This window comes from Tachysurus fulvidraco, chromosome 3 (genome assembly GCF_022655615.1).
Source record: "Tachysurus fulvidraco isolate hzauxx_2018 chromosome 3, HZAU_PFXX_2.0, whole genome shotgun sequence".
NCBI classification, from domain to species: Eukaryota; Metazoa; Chordata; class Actinopteri; order Siluriformes; family Bagridae; genus Tachysurus; species Tachysurus fulvidraco.
This window is the reverse complement of record NC_062520.1, coordinates 18,165,654-18,182,533: the sequence shown is the minus strand read 5'-3', so window position 1 is coordinate 18,182,533 and position 16,880 is coordinate 18,165,654. Positions and strand designations below refer to the sequence as shown.

The 16,880-nt window shown below is 40.1% G+C and overlaps 2 protein-coding genes across 3 annotated transcripts in view; both read left to right on the top strand.

Moving 5' to 3' along the window:
- Positions 1–1,438: 1,438 nt before the first annotated feature.
- tcaim (T cell activation inhibitor, mitochondrial) lies at positions 1,439–10,386 on the top strand. Of its 2 annotated transcripts, none has more exons than XM_047811670.1 (11): positions 1,439–1,590; positions 2,588–2,655; positions 2,956–3,088; positions 3,204–3,354; positions 4,929–5,187; positions 5,970–6,092; positions 7,174–7,271; positions 7,398–7,489; positions 7,608–7,840; positions 8,117–8,248; positions 8,407–8,506. In XM_047811670.1, the coding sequence occupies exons 2-11, from the start codon at positions 2,627–2,629 to the stop codon at positions 8,489–8,491; spliced, it is 1,335 nt and encodes a 444-aa protein (XP_047667626.1). In that variant the 5' UTR covers positions 1,439–1,590; positions 2,588–2,626; the 3' UTR covers positions 8,492–8,506. The 2 variants fall into 2 exon arrangements, with proteins under 2 accessions (XP_047667626.1, XP_027005787.1); XM_027149986.2 differs by having other exon boundaries at positions 1,440–1,590; positions 8,487–10,386.
- A 4,539-nt stretch (positions 10,387–14,925) lies between these two features.
- Positions 14,926–16,880, top strand: part of trim71 (tripartite motif containing 71, E3 ubiquitin protein ligase) — a 29,818-nt gene continuing 27,863 nt past the window's right edge. The window contains exons 1-2 of the mRNA XM_027149334.2: positions 14,926–15,236; positions 15,402–16,753. Coding sequence (XP_027005135.1) covers positions 16,079–16,753 — 675 coding nt within the window. The 5' untranslated portion in view covers positions 14,926–15,236; positions 15,402–16,078. The remainder of the gene's footprint in view (positions 15,237–15,401; positions 16,754–16,880) is intronic.

Genomic DNA, 16,880 nt, shown 5'->3' with positions numbered 1-16,880 from the left:
TAAAACATTGGTTATATGGGAATATTCACTCACCAAACACTTTATTAGGAATACCTACTCATTCATGCAATTGCCTATTCAGCCATGTGGCAACAGTGCAACGCATAAAATCATGCAGATCAGGCCAGCAGATTTGTGTAATGTTCAAATGTAATCTCAGTGATATTTGACTGTGGCATAATTGTTGGTGCCACATGAGCTGGTTTAAATATTTTATCATTGCTGATTCATGCAAAACAGTCTCTAGAGTTTATTCAGAATGGTGAAATAAAGAATTAACTGCCCAGTGAGCGGCAGTTTTATGTGGAGAGAGGTTAACAGAGAACGTCCAGACCGGTTTGAGCTGACGGAAAAGCTTCAGTAACTTAGATAACTACTCTGTACAATTGTGTTAGAAGAAAAGAATCTTAGAATTCACATCACAACAAATCTTGAGGTAGAGAAGAAGAATACGTTGTATTCCACTTCCATCAGCCAAGAACAGAAAGCTGAAGCTGCAATAGGCAAAGACTCACCAAAAGCAGACAGCTAGAAAAATGTAGCCTGGTCTGATGTATTTCTGCTGGGGCACACAGATGGTAGATCAGAACTGGCACCAACAGCATGACTCTATGGACCCAAACTGCACTGTTGAAGGTGGTGTAATGTTCTGGGGAATGTCTTCTTGGCACACTTTGGGCTTGTTAATACCAATCAATCATTGCTTGAATACCACAGCCTATTTGAAGATTGTTGCTAATAATGTGCATCCCTTCATTGGCTACATCCAGCATGATAATGCACAATGCAAAAGTCAACTCATTTCAATTTCAACCTATTTCTTTGAAAACCATCAATACAATTTTGAAGTAGTTGAATATATAAAGCCATTTTGCACCAAGGTTCTAATATTATATCACAAATGCAGCCTAGTCCTTACATAATGAAACGATGATGATGAGGAGGATGATGAGGATGATGTTGAAACGATGTGCACCATGCACACACATTTACACACTGATTTACACTGTGGGGTAATTTAGTACAGTTACCCTGGAGGAATCCCACATTGACACTTGATAAAATGTGAGAAGCTTTTCAGACACGGTAACCCAAGCTCATGAACAAACCAAGGACTATGGAGCAGTGAGGTGGCAATGCTACCATCTGCACCACCATGCCACCGTAGGAAATCAACATGTAGAATAAGCATATTTGGTGACATATGTTGGTCAAATGTTGGTTTTGTTCTGGGCTGGGGCATTGGTGTAAAAAGTGTAAAACTGACCATGTGGAACTAAATCCTGCCTTAAGTGGCTTTGGAAGAAAGAAAGAAAGAAAGAAAGAAAGAAAGAAAGAAAGAAAGAAAGAAAGAAAGAAAGAAAGAAAGAAAGAAAGAAAGAAAGAAAGAAAGAAAGAAAGAAAGAAAGAAAGAAAGAAAGAAAGAAATTTAAAGCTAGATTAGGTGTGATTCGTGTTTACACCACCAGAGGTCAATATGAACACCAATATAAACAAGACTCCTCGGAAACGTGTCGCTGTTTACATGCAAAAGGTCGTTGATTTTTTCCAAAGACACACATTTACTGAGCACAAAGTCACGGCGAAACAGTAAGTAACATATTTTACATGCTAAATTCTGACAAGGCTTTATGGAATATCTGTTGTAGCTTATGGCTAGATAGCTTGTTTGTTTTTGCACTTGGTTAGCTAGCGGCTAAGGTGAGGTAAGTTAGAGAGGATCTCCTCGTACACCAACAGCCGAGGTGGAGATATTACTAAAGTTAATCACTAAATTGGCCAAAAATGCAGACATGTTTACTGAAATGTTTACTGAACGTTCCTAGACTCTTTGCTAGCCTTTTACTTAATGAATGTGACTTGTGTTTATTAACGTCTTCATCATTACTGCACACCCTGAACACAACCTCTTTCAGCTCCTCCCTTTCTGGCAGGTGCTACAGAGCTTTGTTTACTAAAACTGTCAGACACAGGAACAGTTTCTTTCGCCCTGATTAACAACTCACCATAATTATATTCCCTGCTTCATATCTATAAGTACTGCATTATCAGAACTGTCAGTCATCACATCATATGTATGTAACACACACACTACTGCTGCTGTATATTGTACAAAAGCACAAAACTGTTATTTGCCCTATTATGCACTTCTCACATGTTATGTACATGACTGATCTGTCATATATTCTGTATTCCTATTTAATACTCATACTGTCTGTATCTTCTCGTGTAGTCTGTATCTTCTCGTGTAGTCTGTATCGTCTCGTGTAGTCTGTATCGTCTCGTGTAGTCTGTCTTGTCTTGTCTGTTTTGTCTTGTCTGTCTTGTCTTGTCCAAGCTAAATGTATAGTGTTATTTATATCTCACAAAAAGCTGGAACCAAATTCCTTGTGTGTGCATCTACACACTTGGCCAATAAACCTGATTCTGATTTATCACGACTGAATGTGGTCACAAACTGTTATTGACACTGTTATTTGCTACAGCTTTTACACATAAAATAATTAATCTGCTGTTTTTTATTACTTGGAATACAATGCCACATCATTCCAATGGTTTTTACTGTTATTATTTCTGGCATTTTTAGGAATGGTTTCAGGGTCTAACTCCACTGAACGCTAACGTGATGTCTCTGACGTCACTCCTGCGTATGAGGTTAGTTTACCTCTAATAAAAGCAGAAACTGCAACAAGAGATCAAGATTTTCTGTATAAATCACAAGTGATCCTTTATTGTAAACTCTTAATGTACTGTAGGATTAGTTGTGCTCGGTCACTATTAAGTCACAGAACCATACTGTACTGTATGTAATCTGTATCTGTGCCGGGAACTTACCTAAAACTCCTGTTGCATCACATTTTTAACAAGCCTTTGTAATGTGAATTTTAATTTAAGAGTGATTTTTACTACTTTTAAATGATCTCAGCTACTTCTTCCATTCTTCAACTCACTCAGGCTTGGCAGCAGATGCAGCACAAATCAGATACTACATATAAGAGCTCTGTCAGGAGCCGATGCTGTTAACGCGCTCCGACCCTTTTATTTTGCGGTCCACCCTGATTTCTTTGGCCAGCATCCAAGAGAAAGGGTAAGATATAATGCCCTGTTCTTCCTCTTTGCAAAGCTTTGGTGTCTGTGTTGAATATTGGATGTAAATTCTGTCCTCAACTCTGCAAACCTGTTTTTGTGCTCTGATTTTTCAGGAAGTGAATGAAAACTCTCTGAAAAGATTAAACGGCTATTTAGAGAATCTGCAAAAGCCGGGCTTTAGGTCTGTCAAACCTACAAATCTCACTTTTTATCTCAGGGACATCAGGGAGAAAACGGAAGACAACAATGACGTGCTGCATTCTGGTAAGCTGCTGCACGTCTTATACGGTATGTCTCATTAGCACAGAGATGATCTTGGAATAATAACGTGACTTAGGTGCCATAAAACCCGTCCAGTTCACTCTGATTTCCATCACACTGTGCTGTGCTGTACACACTTGCACAAGTTAATGATCAAGAGCTATCTGTACTATGAGCTCTGTTTTCCATTACAAGTGATAACAAAGCCAAGTTTGCCACTTATTTAATATTACAGAATTGTGTGTTAAACTATGACAACAAAAATACAAAGGGCCACTTCATTTCTGTTGCTGAAATTTTAGCAGTGCTTTACATTGCAAGTGCTTTTCGTACTATCTACAGCCCATTGTGTTGTGTGTACAGTGGATTGGAAGGCATTCAGGTTTGTGACTAATGGATTTTTATGTGGATAATGGACACTGGAGTTACATAGCAGTGAGGAGAACGTATCACTGCATGTTAAAATAAAATCTGAAACATTAAAGTATAAGATATATTTGTGCCATTATCTAATTGGTAATTATTACTGGAGATTGATGTGCCTAGCCATAGACATTGCAGCTATTCTAGCTCCTGGCTCATCACGCGTGGTACGTGGGCTGGGAGGCTAACTAAATTTAGGGTGTGATATTTTGCCATTCTCACTGTTTACATGTACATCACTAAGAGGTACATACTATTATATTTTCTCTAATTTAATGTATAATTTAATTTCATATTTAGATAAGCATTATAATTGAGAGTTAGCAAGTTTTGCACATTATCTATCCGGGCTGCTTATAATGCTTATAAACCTGTTCATATAACAATGAGCACAAAAGATACAAAGTGATCTTTCTATACACTAGTGTCATGATACAGTCTCCAGGTTACAACTGTTTAAATCTGATCTTTTATCTCCCATTACTCGCTACTTAATGTTGTGAAGAGGTTAGGGGCCAGATAAGATGAGGTACATGTATGATGTGGTGGCATGCCAAACTTCCTAATCTCCTCAGGAAATACATTCTTTTGCTAGATTTGCTTCCTCACAAGGTCCTCACAGATATGGACACCCAGGACTTTCTAGCTGTCTACTCTTTCGACCTCATAGCCTCCAGTCACTAATGGCTGGTGGAAACACTGATCTTTTCTCATGTCCACAACCATCTACTTGATCTTACTGATGTTCAGTATGAGATTGTTAGCCTCACACTATTTAACCAGATTTTGAAACCTCACTCCAGTAGGCTGTCAGTCATTGCCTGTGACAAGGCCATTGACCGCAGTGTCATCCACATACTTACTGATGATGTTATTGGGCTGGGCATCAACACAATGATGTATAAAGAGTGTACAGCATAGGACTATAATACACAAGTGTTTTGCGATGCAGATATGCTGGGATCTGCCAGTGAGGAAGCTCAGTATACAGTTACACATTGCAGGAGAAAATTCAAGGTTGCACAACTTGTTTATGAGTTTTAAAGGGATGATAATATCGAAGGCTGAGCCGTAGTTAATAAAAAAGGCATAGCTGTCAATTTTCTCCAGGTGCGTCATTATTTTAACTGTCTTTGTCTTCCTACATTTCCCAGGTTTCCATTCGGTGACTTTCACTTTGCAGGCGAAGGATGTCCTGTGTGCAGTGGTGGATGTTTTGAAGTTCTGTAGCTTGTCAGTGGAACACATACAGGGACTTCTCACAGCCAGAAGCCAAAGCCAGAACACAGCACAACAAGATGGAATTCCTTTCTATCGGCCAATTAAATGGGACAAAACGTACTACGCGTTCACAGGCTTCAGAGACCCGGAGCAGGAGCTGGAGCAGGCAAAGAAATTGGAAACCACACTCAGGTTAACTTAAAAGTTATATAAATAAACCAGTGTATAGTCTTTATAATGTCTGATCCTCAGCACATTCTACACAGTTGCTATTCTTAAGCTATTTACTGTAGTACATGCTGATGTTGTTGATGAATGCCTACATTTTTTAACATGAATTATAGGATGTTAGAATTACGTCATACTAGGAGCTGTATCTATAATGGTGCTGCTATTAAGTAAAGGCCGGCATCTAATTCTATAACAGGGACCTGTACGTTTCCAACGTTTAAGTTTTACTATTTAGAGTACAGAATGTGCTGACCTTCAAACTGAGCTGTTGTGCCTTAATTATCACACAGCACAATGAGCTAGTCACCTAAGCTGCAATACTAGTTTCAAGCAGTATTGAAGGCTTGCTTTTCCATTAGGCTACAATTTTCAATAGATTTATTTGTTTGTTTATTTAAAGAACAGAATAGATATAAAATATACAACAAATATTAATGGGGTGTGTGGTAGCCTAGTGGTTAAGGTGTTGGGCTACAAATCGGAAGGTTGTGAGTTCAATCCCAGGTCCACCAAGCCGCCACTGTTGGGCCCCTGAGCAAGGCCCTTAACCCTGAGCTGCTCAGCTGTATTTAAAAAAAAAGAATGAGATAATGTAAGTCGCTCTGGATAAGGGCGTCTGCCAAGTGCTGTGTATGTAATGTAATCATTTTGTCATAAGATCTTGTAATTGTGACGCCTGTGCAGTTATAGTAGTTCTGAATTGCAAACTGATTATCTAGTCCATGTTTGAACTGATTTTGCAGTCTGTGGCTGAGGAACAATGAACCAGAGGCCACAAAGAAGCAGAAGGCCAGCGTTCCACGACGAGCCGAGCTGAAGAGACTGAAGAGAGAGCTCATTGAGAAACTGGGCCTGCTTGATATCAGGTCATCTTTGATATACATAAGTCAGCAATTATAATCTATATTACAGAAAGTATGTGGACATCTGACAGCCATATCTCAGTCCCATCCTCAAAAGCATTAGTGAAATTTGGTACTGATGTCTGGTTTCAGTTTATCCCAGTGATGTTGATGGGGTTAAGTTGAGGGCCTGCAGAAAAGCAAGCAAAGCTTATTGTTCTTAGACAATAAAGATAAGATACGTTTATTCGTCCCACAATGGGGAAATTTCTCTCTTACAGCAGCAAAGAAAAAGAAATGCAAATATATAAAAGAATAGACATAATATAGTATACAGTATATACACAACACAATATATCAATACAAAGAAGAAAAAAGAGACCACGAGTAAGTAGTGATAGGATGATAGGACATAAACCATAGTGATGTCATCGCCACAGAAACTTACCATTCATAACTCCTGTGCAAAATCTGAAGCATATGTTGTCTTTTTACAGAGATAGTTTGTGAAAGTAGCACACTTGAACATGGTGTCATTTTAGGAGGACACCACTGCAGCTCTGATTAGTGGTGCTATGGCTTGTCCTATCATCCTGATTATGGCTGCAACTGTGTTTCGCTGATTTCATGCTGATCCTCTTTACATGTTTCCCCTTCTGTCTTTATGGAGTCTCACAGTCCGATTTTTCAATTACTCTGGCAATTATTTTCCATGTACAGCCATGATGCAGACATGCATATAGACCAGACAGCCTGCAGGTCATAAATGAGAAAGTTGTTGTGTTCACAAGCCATTTTATAACCATGTTCATGCACTTTGGTTAATTGGAAATCACAATGTAAAATTGATGTACTCAATTTTTGATTCAATGATCACAGGTTTAACAGATTGTCAATGATTACAGCTGTTAGTTTTTGTTGCATTGAGTTTTTACTCAAGTATAGGTTTTTAAGAGGAAATACTCTACATGTACTTATGAATAATGCAATTATTGTGAATTTCTACACATTTAAATAATTTGAGGAATAATAAAGTGATCATGCACAGGGGTGTACACACTTGTGTTGTATACTGTACCATATTTTTATACTCTCCTACCTGCAGGTGGCAGCGCAAATGGGGAGTTGCGCACAAATGCTGTCAGATGCAGAGTTTGAGCCGCCTCTCTTTACAGAACCCAGAGGCCATGCCTATTCTCAGAGGTACTCTATGAACAAAAGGATTATACATGACACACAGGTTGTGTTTTTATTGTGTGAATGGATGACGGACAACATGAGTCAGCATGCTTACATGGCCTCTTGTATTGACATCATTTCCCCACACAGGGCACACAATAGTCTTCACTGACCAATCAGGAATGAATGCCTCAGGCCATGTGATGCTGGGAACAATGGATGTGCATCATCAGTGGACAACGGTAAAGTGTGTATTCGTGTGTCAGATCCATCTCCATTAAGTGTGCAAAAATCCTCTAGTAGTTCTGGAATATCTCTTTGTGCATATACTCTGAAGTCTGTGATACTCCATGTGTGCAGCTCTTTGAGAGGATGCCTAGCTACAGCAGACTGTTGCAGCAGACAGAGTGGCTAAAGGATAGGATCAGTTTCCTGTTAGGTGGGATCCAGGTGATCCATATGGAGCATGTGGATCTGGTGTTACCTCTGGAAGACCACTATAGCACCCTCAACACCTTCCACAAGAGACTGCTGCCTCACAGGCTTACCCTGCACCCTCGCAGCCTGCAGGGACTCACCATGATCGTAGAAAAGTAAGATGTCCACTAATCATTCATTTAGTAAACGTGTGTACTGTAGTTTACAGTGTTGCACAGTGCATGTAAAAAATAAATAAAATAAAAAGAACACTAACAGGTCATACGGACCATTGACACACACAATGCTGATTTCACTTCCTGTGTTGTTGAAACATTGGACCACACAGTTTGTGTAGAGAACCAAGAAGTCATGAAAGTCAGATGACTAAAAATGAAAGCATTCAATGTGCTGCACTGATCACGGTTTTCTGTATTGTGTGTCTACTGTAGTGATCGTTCTAGTGCTAGTCTTCATGAGATGGGCCACTTCATCATCCCTACTATGTGTGACCCTGTTTACCTACAGAACTTTCTTCAGAGCCACGCTCAGGAGGCTCGCAGACGTCTGCAGCGCAAGGAGCAGTAAGTGCAGATCTAAATTTTATTCCTGATCAGCGTCTTTTATAGCAATATTAGAGGGAAATAATCGACGTAATCGTTGTAATAACTTTGCATGCTTGAAATGTATCAGTTGTCATATTTTGTTCCCACAACTTACATGTAGAATCTTTTCCACAAAGTCTGAATTGTAGGTTTCTTTGCAAGACTAGATTACAAAAACAGCGGTGCACTCTCGGTGCACTCTCTGTATGCCCTGCAGGTTAGAGGCTGAGGAGGATGACGTGGTGTCCAGTTGTGTGCAGGGTCTGTCTCTGCGGAGTCTGTCCAAAGAGCCCAGTGTCTCCAGCAGGCAGATGATCCCATGCTGCAGGCGTTTGCTCGAGGAGAGGTCTCCTTATATGCAGGGCCTGCATCTCTGCATCTCGCACTTCTATTCTGTTATGCAGGACGGTGATCTATGTGTACCTTGGGACTGGAAGAGCTGACACACTTTTGAAGGTGTTTAAATACAAGCACTGTGTGTGTTTTATGTGGGGTCATGTAGGTGTGCAAGCTTGTAGTGAAGGTCTGGTGTGGTATGTAGTACGTTATTGAATGCACTTTGGTTGTGTGATTCATGCAGGTGGGTGCTCTGCTTGTAAAGCCAGAAGTAATTGTGATGGGAGCTTGTGTTGATTGTTTCAAGTATATGAGTTATGTGTACTCTAATTGTGAGCACTTACAGAGTTATTTGCATTTCAATTTGCTGCATTTGATGGTCATGAGCTAAAAGTACAGTCTGGGGACTTTATACATTGGAGTGACCATTTTTGTTGAAATGTAGGATTAAAAAAAAACATGACAAATTACATAATGCCAGTACTGTTTGTCTCCACATTATTCTTGGAATTAATGTCCGTTAGACATTAAAAAACATTAGGCTTTATCTTTTAAAAGACGTCTGTACGATTAGTGTTGTTTCTTTTTGGTAAGTTCTATGCTTAGCTCTTTATAACTCAACAACATGTAACTGCCAGTGGAGTACAGAATATATTTTGCAGTATTAGCAATGTACACTGCCTAAAAGAAGTACAGTCTTTGTGATGCATCTGATGTCCTGTAGATGGAGCTCCTCTACAGTGTTGAGGAACTCTGCTGAACATCCCGAGGGAAAGAGAATCCATTCCTCTACACTATCAATAATTTGTTCTCAAAACATAATCTTACCTTTCCTGTGATATAATACAACATTGAACTCAATTTTTAAATGGTCATTACTGTGCTGAATATCTAACTAGAAGATTAAAACCACAGACATGCTTTTTAAAGTTTCTGAATTTCAAAAATGGTTTCTGTGCTGAACCCAGCTCCTTAAAACTGTCTCGTACTTTTTGAATTTCTATTTCTATTTGGCACTTATCTATAAATGTTAAATCTATTCTTTTTATCTTTCTGTAGTAGTACTTATGTTGGTGTCTATTTTAATGTTAAATATGCACATGCACTGTGTGGACACCTGACCTTCACAGACTTATGTGTGTCTTTCACAAACAGTTGTCACAAATTTGAAATGCATCATTTTATAGAATGTCTTTGTATGCTGTAGTTTCAACATGTAGCTTCACTGGAACTAAAAAGTACAAACCTAGTTCATGATGACAATCTCCCTATCCACAAATGAAGGTTCATAGAGTGCAGAAAGACATGGTTTGTTAAGGCTAATGAGGAAGAATTCAAGTGGTCTGAGCCCTGACCGAGCTCTGACTGGATGCAACACCTATTAGATAAACTAGATTGCCGGCTGAATGCCACATTTTTTTGACTTGTATAACTAATGCTCTTTCGGCTGAACGGGTAAATCACCACAGCCATGCACAATGCATCTGGAATGGGATGTACAAAAAGCACATAAGTGTGTGATTGGTCAGGTGTACGCACGCACACACACACAGTCACAGTGCTGCTCTTTAAATGAATGCAGTTATACTTTGTTCATTCTGTATGTAGATGATCCTATGAGTAAAGTTGATCCTGACTCATGATTATGTTGTATATTATGATGCATGTTGCATCTCTGATGAGGGAGGTAAATGTCTAAAATGTGTTTGTGTAAAGTAAATACATTGTTTTTGTCTGTGTCTAAAAGAGCAGCTAGGTTTAATAAATCTGATCTGAATTACTGCCTTATTTTTTCCTTTATTGTGTGTCATTGTCCTTGATACAAATTGCTCAATTTAAACTACATTTGTGGAAGGATGTTATGTTACACTTTGATGAACATAAACAAGTTTATGTACTGTTAATACATTTTTCCTCAACGCCTTAAACCTCTTTATTTTATCCCTGTCTTGTAGATAATTAAGGTTTTTTTTTCCCCTCAGGATTTTATGATATTTCAGTGGTTTCTGAATGACCCTGCATGTTTCGTTTCAGTGTTAAACTTTCTTGGCTTTTATTCAGTTTTAGAGTAATTGTAGATTGGTTTCGTTACTGCGGACCCCCTCTGACTTTAAGTGCATGTCTGTAGGCAGTGGCATTAAATCTAGAGTCTGGTTGAACTTGTGACATTTAAATGACAGGGAAAATGCGAGTGATCAAATTGGAGTGAAGTGTATTTTGTTCTTTCGCAGCACTTCCTAAAGAAACACCTGAAGCACTTTTGAACAAGCTGCAGGTGGGCTGCTACTTCATCACGGAGTCATTTTATGTGGAGTTATTCTACTTTTTACTTTTGTTCTGATTAACACCAGCCACTGGAGCCTGCACCACATTTGTACAAAAATAAAGTAAAACAGAAAATATGTGGAATAAGGATGTTTACAGCTTAAAGTATCCACAAACCTTTGGCCATATTGGGTAGCTTTTTTTTGTTTCAAACAGTATCTCCATCATCATCTACATCTGCTTGCTTTTGTTAACCTGCCATAGTATAAAATATGGTTTGGACTGGATGAGGTGATGATTCAAGCTGAAATCTGAGAAGAAGTATATGGTCTCTCAATCTTTGTTCAAGAGCCACGTAGATAAGCACATGTGATATATGTACTCCCAGACTAACCTGAAAAGACATTTGAAGAATCTGTCTAAGCCCTTGAAGATGCCCTGCCCATGACATCATAATAATAATAATAATAATAATAATAATAATAATAATAATAATAATAATAAAACCTCTGTATTGAAAGATTTTAACCATTAGGTTATCACTAATTCTCAAAGTTTTTGCATTTTTTCACAACACAAACAATTCCAAAAGCAAAGAAGGCTGAAAAAATACAGTCTTGCTTTCAGTCTCGTGTCAGCGCTTGGACAATGACTATATATTCAATAATGTATAATATACTACTATAACTAAAAAGCATGAGAAAACAATTATAAAGATATTGGTGGGGGGGGGGGGGGACACTCAACAACATCCTCTACCACAAACATCAATTTATAGTTCCCTTCGGGTCCTAATTCCAACAATGTGCCTGACAGGTTGGTCTGGTTTTTCTTCATGAACCACCTCAATAACATGCTGAGCAACATAACATTACTTCTGACATTGCAGGAATATTTGTTCTACCGCATTTAATTTCACCAATGATGGTGAAGGTCTACACTTTTATTGATGGATGAATTGGAATGTATAGTCCTAAGCTTCACTAAAGTACAAATGACACTGTTATTAGTGGTCAAGGGATCTGAGTCACCTCTTTACACACACAAGCAACATGGCTTGTTCACTTCCAAATGTGTATGCATGAAATGAGTCATGAGTACTTTAGCAAGGAAATGAAATTAATCATTCCAGTAACATGCTTTGTACAGAACCATGAACTGATCTGGGAAATGGGAAAAGAAGAAAAGCTTGGGCGAAACTGTCGACTTTCAGCTAATCTGGACACATAAATGATCTATTAACGCTCCTAATGCTTTTTCAAATCCCCGATGCTCAATTATTCAATATCTAATTTTGTTCTGCATATTGAAAACTCTAATCGCATCACGAGCAGAGAGGCTCTTGTGTAACACACTAGGAAAGCTCTAGTGACTAGCTACACTGACTGCACTGGTACATACTGAGGAGAACTGAGGAACCACTTTTGATAGTGTTCAGAGTCAGACAAGGTCATACAGCAAAACAGCAACGAACCAAGCGGGAATGGAAAAATAACTCTCCTAGCTGGAGTGCAGAAACTTTTTACGGACACACATATACAGACACAGAACTATGCTGACATCCATACACTGGTGCAAACACATTGTATTTGTCTCCTCTGTTTAGTTCCCCTTTTCAATGCACTTTACTTCCATCTACTTTTGACATGTACACAAGTAAAATTTATTCACTGCCAGGCCAGTGTTGCAAACACCTATGTTACTAAGTTTGATTTCAATGCTTGATTTTTATAATTAAATCGAATATGCATTAAAAGCACATTGGACCTAAAAATCTGTGACTTTTAAATCAGGTGAATGTTAAACATACATATATCTGAAACCAAGTACTTTATATTGTCCTAAAAATAAGTGACTAAAGACAAGAGGAAAACATGAATGATATGCAGTATTTCTGTTTGCTGATTATGGTAATTTATAATAGTAATTGTCTTGGTCTTTCAGTTCTGTGCCTCTTGTTGCATTTATCAGGCCAGTAGTGTGTCGGAAAGGAATATGATAAACGTTGAACTTGAGCCAACTCATAGTAAAATGACTAAAGTTCAGTGGGGCCTCATTCTTTCTCTGACTTTTGTCCCTGAATAGATTTATAGCTTATTGTTTGCTTTTTATTGGCTGCTGTTTTATGATGCACATAAAAACGTGCTCATAATAAAAGGAAAAGAATTATGTATCTGAGCAGTAACTGATTTTAAAGCAAGGTTTAACTTCAAATGGCTATTTATTGTCATCAGAATTCATACACGTAAACTGCTGGATTTATAAAGGATTTATAAATAAAAGAAACTAGCCTTAGGAATAATGGATTTTGGACTTATTTGCTTAGTTATATTAACAGTGTTGGGATACCAATATGTTTCATTAAAAGTATGATTCAAATAAGCCTACAGTATGCTTTTTGGATAATATTTAGGACTTGTTTAAGATATACAGTATGTGTACTTAGATTGCAAAAATGTAAGCACTTCTATGGTGTGAATATATAAAATCTAATGTCTAACAGCCAAACCTGCTTTACTACTTGAAACAAATAAGCAAAAAGGAATTAATTTTGTAAAAATGTACACGACATTTTTTCTATTTTTGAATATGAGAATTCTTTTAAAATGTCTCAAAGTATTTTATTAAAAATGTATGCTTTGTAAGCTTTATATACAAGGTTTATATTCGTAATGCATAATCCATCCCAAATATACTAAAGCTTTGTGGTAATTAGTCCAAGACAGACTGATGGACAAATGGTGTTTCTGCTTTCCTGAGAAGATGCAATGTAAATCAATGAGAGTGCACCCGCTCTGAGCCCTCAGAGACAATAGCTTCAGTTAACCTAAATGAATGTAAATGTAACACATGGTTGATCCTGCTCCCTAAGGGAAAACTGCTGATGCTTCTGAGAGTCACACTATAGCAGCTTGTTCACATGAATCGCATCTGCACGCTTGCACGCAGATTATGTAACATTTCACTACAATCCCCTTCAAATAGAATGATCATTTTGTGTTGTGTAATTTGCCCTTTGACAGTCTAATGATTCAAACAACATCTAATGGGTTTATAATAATTAGTTATATAATATCTTTATGTTCTTTTAAATATACACTGTCTACAACATTTTCAAAATGGCCAATTAACTTACACAGCATTATTCTCCATAGGTGCTGAGTGAAAATGACATTCAAAAGGACTGCCGGTTTCCTGTGCTAAAGAAAGAAAAAGGCTCCTCATTATATGCACAACCCCCTGTCCATATTGCCTGTGGTCATTTCCACTACGTGACATGGCCCTTCCTTGGTTTACTGAATTTTGCCGAGTGGGCCCCTGCCCCACCCCCAGCATTTCCTCATGAAGATCAATGAGATGTCCTTGGGATGGACAGAGAAGCTTGGAGCCACGAGTGGCCAGCCTGCACCAGCCTTAATCCAACCCTCAATAATGGGGGTCAAAGGGTCTTTTACAGGGCCCCGTCATTCAGCTGGGCGTCTCACAGCTTTAATGGGCAGCACGCATCTGGAGCGTAAACCCCACTGTGAAGCTCCTTCCTCTGCCACCAAAGCCACAACATCACCCCATCCTGGGAGCCTGTAAATGAGCTCTAAAGTCAGGCCTCCATGTGGTAGCTATCTTTTACAGAAAGGACTGTCACTGTAGAATTACAAAGGAGTGAGACCAATTCTGGATTTTAGTGCTGGGGTTTTGAATGACCAAATTAATCATGTGTTCCTGAAATTCCAAAGAATGAAGATGCAGAAGATATGTTCTTCTGCACCATAAAGGATTCTTTTGTTTATCTATTTGTGGGAAGTCCTTAAAGGTTTTATGTTAAATCCTGGAACAGATGGCTGTCTTTTAGTTAAGGTTTGGAGCCATTTGGAAAGGTAGAACCGTTAACCAAAGAAACATAAATTCTTAGGGCGTATGGAACATATTTATATTAATATACTAATCAGTAGGATGTTTATAACGCTGCTTTACAGAATGACAACATCGAGCAATAATTTATAATTTATATAGAAGCAGTGAGGCGCTCTGCTATTGGTTGATGCCGAGCACAACCCAACGCGTCACATAAGCCACGCCCCGTGTGGCCAAGCGGAAGTGTAGTCGTATCTCTCTCTCAGTGCGGAGGCATTCGCTCGATAATGATCTTTAATTCATGTAACGCGGACAGAAAATCAACCGAAATGCGCGCAGATTTGCACGGCGTCAACTGCGCTCAGTGTGGCGAAGCAGGACAGCGGAAGTGAGCTTCTTCGGCCCGGTTCAACGCAACGCGATGCAAATGGGCTGCGATATTGTTCATTCGAGCAGCGACGGGAAACCGCTGGAAAAACACACACACTGCGCTGCGCCGTTTCAGTCCGAAGCGGTAGGTGGAAAGGTTTCACTCCTTCACCCCAAAAAAACAAACAAACAAGGAACCGAAACTCACCAGAGCTGAGAGTTTCATCTCGGAGCGACAAGTATTAATTAGGCTGTTTTTTTTATATCATCATCATCATCATAATTGTGATTATTCTGATTATTATTTCAGACCGTGACTCGGGCGCAGTAAGAAGATCACGCAGGGGCCAAAGAGCTACATGTGACACACTTCTGTCAATTATTTAATATCTTTAATAGCACCCGGTGACACCAACACGACATCCAACACGACTACAGATGGAGGACTGGGAATGAGCTTGTGTATGGTGGGAAACGAAGACGTGCGCGCTGGAGCCGCAACAGAGGCGACGCTGTGCTGAGCGAAGCGGCCCGGAGAGTCATGCGGCGGTGGGGGAGGATCGGAGCAGGGAGCTCACAGCACACAGCACGTTCCGCAATAACTTTAATACCGCACAGCGAAGGGCTCTAACATGACAACAGGCGTCAAAAAGGGGTAAAAACTTCACGCACACACTGCGTTATGCGCTTTTACGCAAAGTCGCGGCTCCTCTTGGTGCGGTAAAAGTCCACACAGGCAGCTAAATCATTCTCAACTTTGTCCATTTGGAGTTTAACTGAAGACTGATACGATCTTAGATCTATATATATGTGTGTGTGCTATTAGGGGTTGGACTGATGTCTTAACCGTACACATTAGTCAAACAGAATTAACTGGATGAAGCTAGTGTATGCGCTCTGTGATGATCTAATTTACGCAGAATAACCGGGGGTCATATAGACGCAGCCCCATGACATGATTTTACATTGATTCTCATCTCGGCCCAAATGGCATCGTTCCCCGATTCCGACGTGCAGACGTGTCCGCTGTGTAAGGAGCTGTGTGGCTCCTCTGCTCCGATCTCCTCCAGTTCATCTACCTCCTCCTCGTCATCGCAGACCTCCAACTCGTCTACTACCTCGTCCACGCGAAGGCTGCACGTACTGCCGTGCCTGCACGCCTTCTGTAGGTCGTGCCTGGAGAGCCTGAGGAACAACGGAGACCCGCTAAAGCTCCGCTGCCCCACTTGCGACCAAAAAGTACCCATGTCCGAGTCGGGCGTAGATGCGTTGCCCTCGTCCAACTTCTTGTTCAGCAACTTGCTGGACGTGGTGGTGTCCACCGAGGACCAGGGCACGAGCAGCTGCATGGGGAGCGGGGGTCTTCTCCGTGCTCAGCACGTGCTCTCGGAGCCGCAGTGCAGCTCGTGCGATGAAGGTAACAGCGCGAGCTCGCACTGCCTCGACTGCCAGGAGTACCTGTGCGACAACTGCGTGCGTGCGCACCAGCGCGTCCGTCTCACCAAAGACCACTTCATCGAGAGCCTGGCGGAGAACCTGCACATGCCGGGACGCGCCGGTGGCCACGGTGCAACGCTCAGCCTCTCACAGGCGTTTCACAACTTCTCACTGCTTCCGGTTTTCCAGGACAGAATGGACTACTGTCAGCAGCACGACAACGCGGTGAGTAATTAATGTTTCATGTAGCTCTCTCTCTCTCTCTCTCTCTCTCTCTCTCTCTCTCTCTCTCTCTCTCTCTCTCTCTCTCACACACACACACACACACACACACACACACACACACACACAC